Raw genomic sequence first — 17,600 nt, forward strand, 5'->3', positions numbered from 1 at the left:
GTATGTTATAAATGAATATACATATCTTCAAGTCCAATATTGTATCTCTTCCATAATTTCACCTTTCCTGAAAAGTTCAATTTATTTTTTTTTTTTAATGAAAATTCTGGTGTAACCTACTTCAGTCCTACCCAGGGAACAGTTTGTGTCAAGAATCTGTAATGCAGAAATAATTCAGGCTTCTAAAAAGATAGACAAGAAGTCTTTTGCATCGTGTACAATTGACTAGAAAGAAAAATTGCGAAATTCTGAATTATTGTTTTTGTTCTAACCACCTGTCAGCACATTTCACTCTTTTTTTTTTTTCCTGTGACCTAAGTTTTCTGTTTTCTCTAACGAATCTGAGCTATCCTGGGACACAGAGAGAACTGAAATGAAAGGACATGAGGTAGCAAAAGGTTCTTGTTTAATAAACCTTTATTAAACTCCTTCATGTTCCTTCTCATTCTCATGTTCCTTCAGTCTTAGGAAAGATTTTAAAAATATATTCAGAGGAAATGCCTGCTGTGGAGAAGTTTGATTTGTGAGGAATGTGGTGGTATGCCAACCCTTCCAGCACAGAAAGAGAAAAACTAAGAATACTTACCAATTAAGGTAATGTAATTCAGCAAGCCAGAGCCAACAGCAAAACACTCCTGCTAAGACTGAAATAATGTAACAGCAGCATAGCAATGCAATCGTAGAAAGGATTTGTGAGAATCAGTTCCTATAAAACAACTTTACAATAAAATTAATTTGAGACTGAAAATCTTCACCAAGGAAAGTACTACCTGAGAGGAAAAGAGCTGCCTCACTCTTTATGGTGTGACTAGATAGCATTAACCAGTAGAGACTAAATAAACCATTATTAAAGTTGCTATTAAGCAAGAGGATAATGGAGTCTTGCACAAATACACTTTAATTGGTAGCACCTTAGAGTCAAAATAGCTATGTTGATTTACAGTAGCTGAGAAGGTAGTCTTTTCTTCAAAGAAATCCAGTTCAAGGAGCTTTGAATTATATAGGACTGAAATAATATTATTTCCCTTAAGAGAGTTTCTTAGTATAGGGATGCTGCTACAGGGTGAATTTATTGATTGCATCTTTGATGCTAATGGCTAGAAGGAAATGGCACTGTATTTTCTCAGATTGCAAGCTCAGTTTTAAATGCTCTTGCCTTGTGGAATGATAGATGAACTTGTTAATTTGCTCTTGACCTTGAGGGATAACTGTCATAAAAAACATTGTTCCCCATATGTAGATTAATATTTCTCTTGCCTTTCTGATTTCTAATGAGAATACACACTCTTTCCTGATCAGGTATGGCAGGAAGGATGTTTCCTTTTCTACATTTAGCATTCAGGTTAGCTACAGTTTTAGATGTTTAACCCAGGTATGCTTGCATTTGTCTTTGGCTGGACAGAAACAAACCAGTCTGTGAGGAACTCTTATATAAAATACATTTCTATCTTAATAACATTACTGTAGCTGACAGTGAATACTATGAGCATTATTAAAGGAAAGAATATGTCTACACATACTCTGAGATGCTGTACTAGCTGTGAGGAGATTAATAAAACCTTTGGCATCCCAAACATTGGACTTCTACATCAGCAGAACTGAAAGAGTTGAAAATACCTGTGACATTATGCAGAAGTTAAACCAGGACTCAGAGCAAAATTTTGCAGACATGTCTATTAAATTTCTGAATAAACAATGCTGCTCTTGTTTTTACTTTCTTGTTTCAAACACAACTCTACCACATAAAAAGCTAATCAACCCAAAATCCTCAAACATGCCATGTTCTCTCTGTATTGATTTTCTAGCTATTGCCCATACAGAGAAAGCAGCTGATTGTACATTTGCTTCATACACATATAATTTTGTGAGAACATCTACTTCTTTCTCCTCCTGAAGGTATGCACCAGGGCAGGACACCAGCTGTACTGTACCCATAATAGTAGGATTGGTGAAGAAAGTTGGAAGGGGAATCAAGCAAGCAGAAGAGAGAGAAAAGATAACCAGAAGGGAATAATTTATCTTGTAATATAGATTTCTTTTCCTAGCAGCAGGCTTTCATTACCTTATTACACTAATTAAATTTGGATTTTTTTAAAAAAGATATCCAATAAAGTCAAAAATTCTAAAGCACAGAGTGAATATTTCTATTTTGAAATTCCCTGTCTTTACTTATTTCCTACCAAAGAAACTCCTAGGAGCTTGAGAATATATTTATTGAAGCATTATAGAGTTTAGGTAAAAATAAATCTTTAGTCAGGCAAATTTATTACCTAAATAATAAGCAAGAAATTGCTGTTATCTATATTTCAGTAGGGCAAAATCAGGAAACATCAAAATTCAGTGATTTATTTGCCAAAGTTTATACGCAACTTTGATGCTTTGAATGAAGGCCAAATTCCTCTGTCTCTAGCCCTCAGAAAGAGGTCAGCTTTGCCTGCAGACAGGGCAGGTGTCCAGCAGCATTTCTGTTTAATCCTCTGCAGCAGGACTGTACTGGACTCCAATCCTTCGACTACATCCATCTCTGCCAGTGCACCCTAAAAGGCACAGCAGTGTACAGCCAGGTGCTCACTGCTTTTTCCATACAATACACAGCACTAAGGCAACTGTCATATACAGACCTGACAGAAACAAGTTGCACAAAGGTGATGAAGCATGGAGAATTATTTAATAATAGTGGAAACTTCTAGTCAATACTGACCTTTAGTCTAGTGGCAATATTTCTAGGTGATGAAAAACTGCAAACATACAGTGCATATACACCTGTCCAAATCTTTGACTTTCTACATGGCTTTTGTCTATTTAACCAATACTTTTTCTTCTTCCACTGTATTTGTCTATTAAAGGATACAAAATAAAAGCAGTCTAACCTTTTTTCCAAAGCTTTACTTAATTTACAAGAAATTTTAAAACATTGTTTACCTAGAGCAAATAATAATGTATTCGCTCCTGCAACATCAGCTTTACATTCTGAGGTGATAAACAGTTTTTCAAGTACATCTGGTATCTTTCATCTCTCAGTCATAACTTTGCTTCTAAACAAGTCAAAATATACCATGACCAGTTTAGATAACATTCCTGTAAAATTACAGTAAACCTCAGAGTTGACTAAGGCTAGGATTTATTAATTTATTAATAGGATTACTCATGGACATAAGAAATATGCCTAGCTGTTTATATATGTAAACATTATCTTTGGATCTAATGAAAAACACCAAACAAGTTTCTAAGTCTTGTACTCTTGCACTTGTGTTACACCAGTGCAATAATGATGCAGAAAAAACTCAATTTGAAAAAGCTACCATACATATGACAGGTTCTTCTTAAGATCTCCATTTCACACTTTGAAGCAGTTTTACATAAGTACTCTATATTCAGTGAAGTGAAAGGAACTGCTCTTAAAAGTAATGTGATCCTATTAGCCCTTTCAATTTTAACAGCAGTCCTCTTAAAAACAAGACCCTTTATAAAAGCAATCAGAAGCAATCTTGCATTAGTGACAGTATTGTTAGAATTATATACACTGCTTGACCTATTTTCTGAGAAGTATAATAGTGTATCCAGAGCTAGGAATTCAAGTTATAAATAGAAAAAAATATATAAGCAACTCATGTTGGAAGTCAGTAATTTTTGATTTAGCAGTAAGGGCTTCTTTGTTTCAAATAGTAATAAATACTGGAAAATTGAAGAGAATCATTGATTTTAATCCTTAAAGAAGGGCTAATTCTGCAGTTACCCTCATCCAGTTTAGAAATATATAAGAGCTATATTTTTTCCATCTCCATATGATATTTATATTAAAAATTTCAATTTTCAGAATTTGTTTTACATTGCACTCCAGCCCTGTGCATGTTAAATTCAATAGAGAGTTATCTATCATCATTTTCCATAAAATAATTGTTATTACTTCAAATTTGGCAAACTGTACTTTCCATCCTGCCATTTCCCCTTCAAGTCCTTTTGGAATGAGAATAATGAGAATAACTTTGCAGTTTCTTGAAGGAGGCACTAAAACATTGCAGAAAATACATACTAACATTTATGAGAAGAAGAAATGGGACAGTCCTTTCAGGCAGAGTATTAAGCTGGTTTCACTTTTTTTCTAAGTGGACAGGGATTTTCTTGAATACTGAACTGAGAAATGGTGCTCCCCTGCCTGGGAATATCAGTTGCAATAGGTAATGGTGACACTCAGGCTTCAGCGGGGAACTGGAACGGTTCTAGGAATGCTCTTCAAGGACACTGCTTGAACAGTGAGACAGATTCTTGAACTTTGAAACATGCAGCACAATGATTGAATGAAGAACAATGTGTCATGGATAGGACACAGAAAGTGCATGTGTAACAATGACACGAAGTGTGTGCAACTGATAGCTTTGCTGCTTTACAGTGAAAACCAAAACTGAATGTAAAATGAAAGTCACTGCTATAAGGTTAAATAAAAGTTAGAGATGATTAATGCAATAAAAGAGCATTTTCATCTTTTTGGAATGACAACACATAGCAACCACTACATGAATATTAGGGAAACAGACTGGCAAATGCAATGACCTTGAAGTATCTGGTGGTACTTCTTGGGGACTTTCTCACTGTCCATTTCACTTGTGCTGCATCTACACAGACATCCACCTCTCCTGAAAACAAGTCTTTCTCTTTCAGGAATGAAGTAGGAGCCTGGTCCTCATATACTTAATGTTGGCTGAGACTTTCTAACATTGGTTTTAACACTCACATTCCTGAAAACAAAATGAATAGTGCTTAGGACTGAAGTTTATCTCAGAGCCTCTTAAGCCCTGGAAACCACATAGAATCTCTTCAGGCTAGGTTCCCTAGTGCTTTATTTTCTTCACTAATATAAAATACTTTCCAAGTACTTAAGTTTGAATCCATTAGATATTCATCATCCTGCTTCTCCATAGTCTTCTGCTGGCCTTTTCTGAGCAAACGATACCCTTCAATTATTAATGCTGTGACACATGTCAATCATCCAAGTTTTTAATCAACTAAATATCATTTACAGCAAAATGTTGCCCATATAATAAAGGCTTTGTTTTCTCCTTGTTAATCCCTACATTATGGAATATATTTGTTAACCAACCCACCATTCTCCTTTTTGTCCCTTCTCTGACCTAATGGCAAATACTTCTTTTTTTGCCAATATTTAGACTTTTTTTAAGGGCAGAACAGTTCATAGCAATCTGGTGGGTTTTGTGAACCTGTCTCAATAAATCAGTAAACTGGTGTGAGAGAGGTGCAGTTCTTCTTTGTGCCATAGGGTTTATGGAACATTATTCCATGGTCAAGGCAGCTGACATTCTGCTGGCGGCACCATCTGTTCATGGACATATTTATCTCCATGTCACATCTGTCCCTAAGACTTGACCTTTGATCAGCAGAATTAACAAAAAAGCCACCTGAGCTCCTGACCTCTTCACCTCCCCATTCCAGATCCTTACAGTAGCTTTTAATCTGTGTAAACCCATTCCCAGTAGTGTTATTAACACCCACATGGAACATAAGCACGGAGGAGTGTCCAGAGCGTTGGAGGAGTCTTGGCAATATATCAGTATCAGCAAGGATTTGGGTTCCTCAGAGTGAACATGCCCCCCACAATGTCAAGTCATGTCAACAGATGGGTCCCATTGTTAGTCTCATCACCACTGCCATTGACAAATCTTATAATCTCATCACAAAAGTGGTGTTACTTGGTGTTCTTCATTCAACCTAATCCTTTAAATTCTTAACTTCATGAGAATTTCACATTCTTCTCTTCCAACCTCTCTCCCTCCATTCCTATCACTCTTGTAAAATTATAACTTTTCTATTTACAGGGAAAAAAAGCTCAAAAACATAAATACTGATTGTCAAGAAACCAGAAGGTAAATTAAATTTTAAAAAAATCCCAAACAAAATGAAATCACATTTTTTCTCTTTAGAAAAGTCTAGGACTTTTTAATGCATATATGAGTTCGGTAATTCCAGTGATTACTTTACCAATGACAATTAAAAGTACTGTAGAATAAAAGGATGTAAACTCATCTATCCTTAGGGATAAGAGGTTGAATAGAAGATAAATGTCTTTAGTTATAATCTTTTGCTGTAGCAAAATCTCTGGTTGAATTCCTGAAATACTTCCTGAAATAGATTCTTGTAAAAAGTCCAAGTTTACAGTAAAATGAACCTATACACGTGGAGCGCAGTGCCATAGACAACGTCATCCTTCAGAAACATTTTAACGGAAACCTAGTGTAATGGCAAATCAATCTTTTTGTGACATACCGATTAGCTGCTGTGAAGATGCCTCCTTCCTTAATTCTAGCACAAAAAAATTGTTGCGTTGATGTATAAACAAGAAAATTTTGAGACTGAGGTATACACAACAGCATATTTCATAATTGGAATTTTAAAAACATCTTGTAGCTACTAATTGTATTTTGTCTTAAAGGGGTAATGGAGAAGCATCACTGTCCAACTCAGGCAAAATTCAAGATATCCAAAGAAAAAATAGGGGAACAGCAGTCAAAAAAAGAAGAAGAAAGCACCCTAAAGAAACAAGGAACCCATAAAAATGCTATTTAGAAGAGTGGACTTCCCATGGCAGAATTATGGCTCTTAGGGGCAAGGCAGAAGACAGCAGAGAGGAGAGAGGCTCAGACAACAGAAATTGTCAACATCTAGGATGTGTAAAGGAAAAGTCAGGATTGTCTCTCAAAAAGAATTAGAAAAATTACCAAATAAAGGGTAAATGCTTCACAGAACCAAGGATCTGTTTTCAAAGTCAACAATGATAAGCAGGTTTGGTTTGTTGGTTTCAAATCAGGCAGTGCTACTATTAAATTTAAAATGGATTTAAGGGCAGAGGTGACTGTGATTTGTGAAGAGACTTTACAAGAGATGATCCTTGGAACCAGATGGAGTGGTTACGGAGAGTGCTCCGTAGCCCTGGGGACATAAGAGTTGCCTTGTTTAGTGCAAAGTCTACCTCAGTGACACAGGGAAGGCATGTGCCTCCAACAAACTCAGCACTAATAGGATTCCAAACACTGAAACGCCCAACTAAATCACAGTCTTTGAGAAGGTGATTAAAAGCAATTGGGAGAAGCCTGGCCTAAATCTGGCAATAATGGCCTAAAAACATGAAACAAGAGACCTTATTTCATGCTTTTTGCTTATGCATTTTTGCCATTCTTTCTGCTCATCTGGCTAAAGAACATGGAAGCACCAAAGCAGCAGTCCTTACTGAACTGTCAGTGTAGTGGGCCTTTCAGAGTTGATGTTAGTCATCACTTAGCTAAGCCATATATATATTTCTTAACAGCATTAAAATGTGTTAACAGTAATACATTGTTAATAAACAACTGCAGTATCCCAAAATGTCCAGCCTTACTGAAATGCTGCAGCTAAAGGCTTCCAAACATTGTACAGGTGGGGTTTTTTGATTCCCGTGACACCTTAGACACATATTTCACAGATTGGCACTATGGAATTTTGCAGAAATGTTCTCTCCAAGTTTCTGACTGATTTTGTCACTTCATTCTTTATATATTTCTGTAATTTCCTGATGTCTCGGTAATATGTAAAACAAAAATAAAGGTCTTTCAATCTTTTTTTTTTTTTTTCACTCTTTACCTCATTAAAATATTTCTTGTTCCCCTTTAATATTTAGTATAGGTTTTTTCCCACAGTGACTTAAGAAATTATCTTTTTGCAAGCTATGGATCTTTTCATTTAAGGAAGAGCTAAGTATTCCATGGGAGTATATACTTATTCCATAAATATACCATGGGAGAGTTTACTAGGATAGTGATAGCAGCTTGACGGATACCAGAAGCAGCTTTCTTTGTTGTTCTTTACAGAGTGGTGTCCCATGTCAGTGGCACAATTGCTGTATTTGTGGGCAGCCTGACTATACCTCAAGCAGCCCGGACGCACAGCAAAGAGATGTGCACAGAGACCAAAATTCACACCTGTGTTCCTTTTATTTTAGTCCTAGTTAGTACCCTAGCCATGGTGATACTCTGCACTGAGGTCCCAGAGTTGCAGCTGTGCATCTGCAGATGTCTGGGCTTGTGGTAAATAGAGGCATTTCAATGAATCTTCCACAAGCCAAAGCTCAATGGCAGGTCTGCACGGATTCAAACGTGATGGGGTTTGTGCCAGTCTTCTTTGCATCATGTCCACCCTCCTTCTCATTGAGTCTCCTCAGACAGTACACAGGGGGTGAGAGGGGCCTCTGCCCGTGCTGTGGTCACATTCTGCTTCAACAGCAGGGGCATCTCCCTGTGACCAGCACGGCCTCTACAACCTGTTTGCTCCTTTTGTCAAGGCTATGCTCATGCAGTCATTACACCTCTCCCAGCTTGGGTTAGTGAGCACCACTGTGCTGATTTCTTCCCTTCTCACCCTGTAGCCTGCAGCAGGACAAGTGGCCTTTCCACAGCATTTTCACTGAAGGCACTCCTTTCTTTCTGCTCTCAGATAGCCACCCCTGGTCTCCCTGATGTTCCCAGGCTTGGGGAGACCTGTGGCACAAGCAGAGGCAGCACACTCTGCCACAGCCACAGCAACTTGACCCACTCACCAGAGCCCTTGGTGGTCTCCTCAGAAGCTCATACTCTGCTAAGAGTAATGTGCTACCTGACCAAGGAGTACAAACAATTTTGGTAGCTGCAGTTCCTCAAACCTACAACGTAAGGCATATAAAAGAGGCAACACAAATGGGCCATTGCCTTTGTCAGTTGAATACTGAACAATTCATTGCTCAAATACCTAATTCATTCAGTTTTGCAAGTTAAGCAACCAGTGCAAATTCTCTAGAAATATGGCTGATCAAGTTCTCATTTCTCAAGACTTGAGAACTAATGTCTGACAAAATAAAAATATATTGAGAAGCTGCAGGTTTCATTTTCTGTTACCTTTGCATTTCCAGGGGAAGTGTACAAAGGGTTTAATCATAAACCTACAGAGAATAAGAGAACATATAAGCAAGCTTTTGCTTCAAAAGAATATTTTTCAATTTCTTTGTAATTTGACAGGTCCATAACACAACTGAAGCTGTTCATGTCATGTGTTTTTTTTCCCCATACAATATCCTTGATATTTAAGATGTCACTGTTTGCCTTACTGTTGTTTCACATGTAATTAATAAGAGAGGATGCGGAATCCCCATTCTTCATTATCTCTAAAACATGAAAGGACAGGGCTCTGAGCAACCCATCATCTGTGACAGAGATGTTCTAGAGATTTTGAGGTTAGCTGAGATAAGGGAACAAGTCTCCTAGATAAAGTCTGGAGCTAATGAAAACACTGATTATATTGTTTGACTCGTAGTTTCCCAACAACAACATATAAAATTTTGAAATAAAAATTGTTACTGGTTACATGTATTTTACAAAGTTACTAACAAATGCTACAAAATCACCTACAAAATAAATAAGGGATCACCTTATGATTTTATCAAAGTTTTACAGATTAATTGGGATCAGTTTTACTCAGTGTGACATATTTAGTTAACCTGAACATAAATTATTTTCACAATGACATTTATCAATGCAAATATAAGTGATATCTACCAATTTAATATTTAATTTTGTGTGCTCACCACAATTTCTTGTGGCCAGCATGGCCAGGTTTTCTATTCTCCAAAACTATATTGTGTACATAATTAAAATGAGATACAGCTGCAAATATTCTTTATATCAAAAAACGATTATTACTTTGCTGACAGGGAACCTTTTACTGAAGTCTGCTCTAAATACATTAATATATATTATCTTAATGGATTTCTTTTCTATTGAAAAGGTATCATAAACCTAAATCTTCACAGCAATAAGCAGTGAAGAGAAACATGCTTTCAGTGTGTCATGTACAACTAATAGTAACTGAGACAAGTCCTTCACAACAAAAGTAATGCACAGAGATCCACTACAATGCAAAACTACAATCTCCTTCAAGTTCAGGTTAAAAGACAAGAGAAATTAACGCAATCTTCAGACAAATGAAGAAATACAGGGTTCATTCATTAGAGTAAATCTACTGTAAACCTCTGGCAATTCAGCCATTCATGAAGCACTTTCACCAATTAAATGCTTTCCTTCACAAGAGGTATTTCCCTCAAAGCACGGGTATGGATCTTCTTAGTCTACAGTACGATTCAATAAACACCAAGCAAAAATAATAGTTGTCCCTAACTGCTCTGAGAGAACAATTAGCACTCACCAGATTTTTTTTTCTGGTAAATTCCTGTTTTGTGGTTACAGTCTAACAGATCTTGGCCTGCAGAAACGTTCACTGAAAGTCTGAAATATTTCTATTTCAAGCAAGTACTGCAGCACGTCTCAGAAAAATTTAAAATATCAATTTGAATGTTTGCAGATAACTAAAAATACTGGAATTAATACTAGAAATTGTATGTTGGCAAAGAAATGAATACATCAGATGAGCAGATTCTTTTCATGCAACCTATGCTCTTCTGTCCCCAGTGCCTCCTCTACCTTTCACTTACATAAAATGACTGCATGGAAATTCCAGCTTATCACTCTGAATCTACTAAGAGCTGTGCAGTCTGAACCATTTAAATCAGGCAAAATTTTCTAAATAAAATATAAAAATATGATAAAAATGTTGATGAATCATTACTAACTGGCAAACCCAGAGCTACTTTTAAACATTGAAAATTTTGAACCTATTGCACACATAATGATACTGAACAGCTTCTGCAAAAGACAAGCAAGCTCTATTTGCTGTACAAATATATTTGCGCATAAATATAAAGGGATATTTGTGTGCAGCATATTTGCCTAACTCTCCTGAGAAATGACAGTCCACTGTTTCCAAAGTTGATCTTCCATTGAGAAGAAACAGACATGCTGAATGCAGCTTATTATTAAGTAACATGAATAAATCACCAGCACAGGTAAGGAACTGGGTACAGATAGCATTCATAAATTCTTTAGTTTCTGTGCCACACAGCACTCTCAGTAAATGCTCATAGCAAGGTGTGTATTAAATATTCATCTGTGCTCCTGCCAGCACCTTGAGCAGAAGCAAGGATATGAAGCACAATGCAAAGGGGACACAGCAATTCGCTCCCTGCACGTTGGCTCTGTTTCAAAGCTTACATTCTCACTGCTCTCCCTGCTGCTTGCTTTACCCTCCCAGGTGCTGCACTGCCACTGAGGGGCTGACAGCCACTGTTTTGGCCCAAGGCCTTCCTCAAGGATGCTGGCATAGAGTCAGACAATGACAATACAACACCTGTAATCAGAAAACAGAAGTATAGAGGGTGGGTTTGGTTGGTTGGTTGGGTTTGTACTGGAACAAGCTTTCATTGTATTAATTTTTTTTAATTAAATGGAATCTTTTGAGTGTATTCTGGTTTTAGGTGCACAAAAGCTAGGTTGTACAGAAGCACAAGCTGCAAAACCCAACCCCAAAATGATGAATACTGTTCAAGATATAGCAAATTTGCTTTATTTCATATGCTTTATTTAATCCAGTCACTGTGTCCCTTAATCCAATGTTGAATAAAGCATTTCTTTGAAGATATGGAAAGTAAGAATGAATGGCTATTCTGAATTACAGTGTATAAAACACTTCAACCATTTATTTTGACAATTTACCCATTCACCTATTTAGGTGATATCATTCTTATCTGGGATTACTGAACCACAATGGCAAATACTATAGAAATAGTCCAACATGCAGAGAAATTTAACAATAGGGGTGTTTCTAAATATTCAACTCATTTATGTAAAAAGAAAACCAAAACCAGAAACATAAGCAGTTCTTCTAATGAGATAGAAATACCAGGAAATTTTGGAGGTTTTGATCAAGTTAACAAAAAATAAATGTTTATTAGGTAAGTCAAGAGTTACCCAAAGGTGCATCTCCAAACTAAGGATATAACACCTGAGAATAATAGCGCATCTCTGACAATTTGAAACAGCTAAATATTTGTACTAAGACAGATTTTTATATTTGTTAAAAATACAGAATTTAAACCATGAAATACTGCACTTTAAACCAGAAAATACTCCAAATCTGGTGCATACATAGATTCACCATGAGTTTCAGTCATGAAAATCTTGGCTTGCAGGATCAGGCCACTGGCAAAGATCCAGCAACTTAATTAATTTAAATTAGCATAACAAAAGGATGAACAAATCTTCACTGTGAATTATCCAGTTAGAATAGAGAAAGGGCAGGTTTTATGCCTGACTTTTTACTCCCAGTATTGGTTTACAATGTAAATGACTCAAATGATATTTAAATTTATTTTCAGATTATTTTGATGACTATTTAAAAAAACCAAAGTGCTGTAGCAAAGAGAGGTTAAAATGGTATGGCTTCATATATAATGAAATTTAGATGAAAAAAAGGTACTTGGTGTGACACTGATTTTTCTTGGATGGCTCTATCTCTTCAACTCAAGAAAAACAAAATTCTAAATTCTGTATGGAGGAGATAATGTAGCAATATTTCAATGTAGGATAGTTTATTACATAAACAGTATGTACAAATTCTAAACATGAAAATAGTGAGTAAAAGAAATCAGACTCTATTTACATTTAAATTTTTTTACAAAATGTTTTTACAAGAAGTGTATTTTTTTTCTCTAAATAACAGGACAAACACATAAGACCAATCCTTTTGTATTACATACATAAATAAATATTGACTTTAAATGACTGTTATAGGAACATAATTTCTACAGCCAATTTGGGTAACAGAGAAGCACTTCTGTTACCTCTACTACAATATAATTAAGTAAAAAGGAAAAATTTTACATATAGAGCTCTGTTAATTACTTCATAAATTGTACCTTGCTAATATATCAGTAGAGGTAATACAGTCGTTACATTTCATGCCCACAACTGAACAATGAGTTTTGGCATGCAAACCCATATATAATCATCAACATCTGCAGGCATCCATTTACATTTTTTTAAATAAAGGGTTCTCTTAATCATTGAAAACTACATGCAACAGCTTATTAGTATCATATTCCTGGTTAAAATGCACAAGTTTGCATAACATTATTTTAGTAATTGATGTTCACAGGTACTGATCAAAAGGGTAGGAACATACTTGGCACATAGTATAAGAAAATGAATTAATAAATAAGTCAATATCACTATGACATTTACATATACACAAACAAAAATAAAAATTTTATGGTGTTGTACACAGAATTTAGAACTGTCTGGTTCCCCCACTTTGCTTTGCAAGGCCCTGATTTAAGACAAATCTTTGACATCCATCTTTAAAACAAACTTTGACATCCATGCTTGGCTTTAAGCATCACTAAAGCTGCACAGGTTTACTTCTATCCCACTGACTTCCTTTGTGTCAGCCTTCCTGAGTCAGGACCTGCTTATTAGAAACTCTCCCTGACTCCAGCTGGGAGCATGGAGATGAAAGTATTGTGAAATAAATTGACTCAGTATTAAGGTTTCTATACAGCTCTGCTAATACCAATGGTAAAATTCCCATTCACATTAGCAATGGCTTTGTGTGTGACCATGCCAAATAACAATGTCAATGTCAACATTGCTACACCATGTCCTCAGCTCTTTCTGAAGCCACTAAGTTGAGGATGATCAGTGTTTAAAAAATCAGATTTCTTATTTATTGTCTGCGTGCAATATTCTTAATGAATATTCAAGTTGGTAATCCAAACATGGATGACACAGCACAAGTTCTGTCTTATTTTCTTCTGCTCTATAAACAACTCAAAAACGGTCAAAAAAAAGATATAACAAGAACAAACCATTTTTTTCTTAAACAAAAATCACCAATGAACAAAAAAATCCACTTCACAAAGCAGTTAGCAAAAATAGCATAATCTTATAATTCTCCTTTAAGAAATAAAGATAAACAAAATGCATCCTGAATTCAACTGACAAATTCATCAGAATCCTACACTGTAAATAATACATTAGTGTAAAGGTGCAGAATATCTTAAAACATCCCAATATCTCTAATATCATCCCGATATTAACTCTGAATTACACAACATCATTAGAGAAAATAAATCTTTAATTAGTGAATTAAGTAGCAAATTGCAATTCTATTGCTGAATTAAAAGTTTAATGTGGCTTAGTCTAGTAAATTAGGACAATACCCTGTATGATTCAGCAAACAAAGCTTTAGAATTAGGCACTAAAAACTTCAAATCGGTACTGCTAAATTTAAAAAAAAAATCAGGAAAACACTCACAGCTGGAAATTTAACATCCATGCATAAGCTTTGTTGATTTTGTATTTTTCATTTTTGATTTGGAGGGTGACTGGAAAGGTGAGTTGATAAGATCATTTGTAAAAGGAAAAAAAAAAAATTTACATCTTAGTGGACTCTATATAATACACTTGATCAATATATTTCTGCTTTATCAACTTTTGGCTTAGATCAATCTACTTCAGAAGGGAAAACCTCTCAATGTTCTTCCACAGTACCTTGTTACTTGGAACAGACAAATACTTCAGAGAGAATGGGATCAGCAAACAGTAACCATTTTGATTCATCTCCAAAGGATGAGGGTATGATGACTCAGGGCTCCTAACTTCCTGCTTATCTCCAATGAATTGCATCATTGTGACAAAGACCAACATCTATGTTCCATGCTTTACAGGGTCACTATGAATGAAATGCAATTTCATTACCATTAATCAAGTCACTGTAGATTTGATCCAGCACAACTAGAACAGACTGTGATTGAAAGGTTTGGACACAATTCATCAGAGAAGACTGAGGTAATCACTTTCCCTGATCCTGCTGATCCAGCAAACACCACAAAGATCACTTCTAGACTCATCTACGCCCTGTGCAATCCAAATATGAAAGCAGTGCTGCACACCACTCCAATGCAAATTGGAGTAAAAACATACACATAAAACATTTCCATCCTGACAAAAATATCTCAAACTTTGGCCTTCTGAAAATAAACCTTTATACTACAGATTTTTTGAAGAAAAGTTCATTTGCTAACTTGCTAACATATCTTGGAAAATAGAGGAAGGAATTAAAAGCACCTTTAATGTATTTTAAGCTATTGTTAAAGGCCCAAACCATGCAGCAATAGAAAATGTCTGGGAAAATTCTTGGTCACTAAGTGAATATCAAGAAAGACAACAAGCAAAATAGAAAAAGAATGGAAAAAAGCCCTTTAAAAATGAAGGTAAAAATGTAGAAAAATTGTAATGAGCAAGTGATCAGAAATTAATGCTGTCCCTTTCTCCCCCTGTGGTATTAACGCTGTAAACTTCAGTATAGACAAACTGAATATTTCGTGGACATTCTATGATAAATGTAGCTCCGATCCTCAGTTTCAAATAGGTATTTCTTCATATTTGCTTTTTCACAAAACAGTTTGTCACCAAGACAAGGGAAATACATTTACCACTAATGTCTGAGCTCCTCTTACTGAATATCTCAGAAAAATATGAAGCACAGGTGAGTCTGTAGCATCTGCTAGTAGAAAAAGTGGCCACTTTGTCAAGTTGGACTCAAGTTTCGAGGTACATTAGCCTGATGTGATTCAAGGAGCAATGGAAACAGTGCCAAAGAATTCAGGAGCACTTTGAACATCTTGAACATTAAGAGTTGATTATGGGTATTTGTATGGATGTTTATTGGCAGATACTTTCCACCCTCTCAATAATAAATCCAAGCAGTTTCTGTTTACTATTGAGACATGTGTCTCTGTGTGACAAATTATTCTAGACAGTTTATATTGCACTATGAAGGCAATATGAATTCCCTTATGGTTAAAAAGGGCACCCTTTTGTCTAAATTTGAAAAATGAATTCAAATAAACTATAAGCCAATGTTTTCCAGATGCCAGAATATTGTCACATAATTCTTTCTGTAAGCAGAACAGCAAAATAGAGCCAATACATCCATCCTTCTGTTCTAAAGATCCACAGGGAAAAGAAATATGTGCATCAAAATTCAAAGCCAAAAAGTAGCTCTACAGCTATTTGAATAATAAATGTGCCTCAGAATTTCAGTTTCTAAAACTTTAATGTTAACTATTCAGATATTTAACTAGAAAATTGGTGTTTCTATTCAAGGTAATGTTACACCTTGAAATATTATATATAAAAAAATTTTAAGTAAGACTTTAAGAGATAGTCTTCTAGGACCTATCAATTAATTGCATTCATTGCCACCAATTTTAAACAACACTATTAACTGCCATTTGTTTCTCTACAATGGTATTTCTGCTCTGTATATTCTTTAACTATTAACTATATTAATAGAAGATCTACATGATAGAGCATCACCACTTTAGACCAGATGGATAATACATATGTATCATCATCCTGCTCCATGGTGACACTGCAGTTATTAAAAACTGGGTATTTTAGGGTTTCTGCTACTGGTATTTATTTTACTTATGTCCTTATTTCGGACATATGGAGATATTCTTTAATAGCAAAATACACTAGGGCTTAAATTGGTGACAGGCAGGGCTTTAAGTAAAATAGGCAATTTAAATCCACTGATGAGAACATGGCCTCTTTCAAAAGTATGGATACATCACAGGACCTTGCAAATAGTAACACTGAATTCAGTAATGGAAAAAGCTGTATACACTGGACCGTTTCAACCTACTTTAAACACAGAATATGAAAACATTATAATGAACACACTTCTAATTTTCTCACAGGTGTTGAGTTGGATGTGATCTTCAGTTTGTTGAATAGTTCTGGTACTGAAATGATAACCTGCAGTATGATTCATCCTGGTCATGGTGCAAATATAATTCTTCATGGCTAAACTACAGAGAAGTAGATACAGATAGTACAGGATGGTAACTTCCATTGGAAAACTGGGTTCACTGCTCCAACAGATGTGCCGTTACCTAGCCCTCATTTGGGAGCTCAGTTTTTTTCCCTTAGTTATTTGTATAATCTTCTGAAACAGTCTAGTATTTCTCCGGGGGTGGCTTGTAGTGATGTGGATGATGTTGCTTCAGATGAGGTCCTAAACAAAGAACAGGCAATTATGCACATATCAAATCCTGGATATGTAAAGCCAACATTTACCTGTACTGAAAAGGCTCTGTGAGACCTTCAACTTTCAATCCTACAGCTTGTAAGGGCTATGCCTGTGCTGACAACTATGTGCATGTTCAGTCCAAGCAACTTTAGTGGGCCCACAAAAGGACAAAAAGATTCAAGCAGACAAATTTTGAATGAATTAATTGTATTTTTTACTTGGCTTTGCAACACTGAGCTGTATTTTTCAGAAACACATGAAGTGCTGGAAATGGCCATCAAGAGGTTTGCACTGCTTTAGAAATATGATCAAGCTCTAGCCATGCTTGACCGAGTGAACCCAGAAAAATCTAATCTTGAAAGCTATGTGGTCCTCCAGGCAGCAGCTGGAGGACAAACCAACTCTGAATCCCAAGTGCTATAGGCATAAGCCAAAGAGCTGTGGCTGCACCGAATGGCAAATGTTAGACCACAGAAACTGAGTGAGAGAAAGACTGGATTAGCTTCCATTGTTGCTGACGGACAGTTACGGGGGACAAAATGCCAGTATTTTCACACATCTTAAGTTTATGGAATGCAACTGGAATCAGTAAAAAT

The 17,600-nt window shown here is 35.9% G+C and overlaps 1 protein-coding gene across 1 annotated transcript in view; it reads right to left on the reverse strand.

Moving 5' to 3' along the window:
• Positions 1-16,002: 16,002 nt before the first annotated feature.
• ANOS1 (anosmin 1) overlaps positions 16,003-17,600 on the reverse strand; it is a gene marked incomplete at its 5' end in the record, with an annotated part of 113,370 nt that continues 111,772 nt past the window's right edge. Inside the window, one exon of the mRNA XM_082277847.1 lies at positions 16,003-16,989. Coding sequence (XP_082133973.1) covers positions 16,931-16,989 — 59 coding nt within the window. The 3' untranslated portion in view covers positions 16,003-16,930. The remainder of the gene's footprint in view (positions 16,990-17,600) is intronic.

This window comes from Coloeus monedula (assembly GCF_965178545.1).
Source record: "Coloeus monedula genome assembly, chromosome: 3".
NCBI classification, from domain to species: domain Eukaryota; kingdom Metazoa; phylum Chordata; class Aves; order Passeriformes; family Corvidae; genus Coloeus; species Coloeus monedula.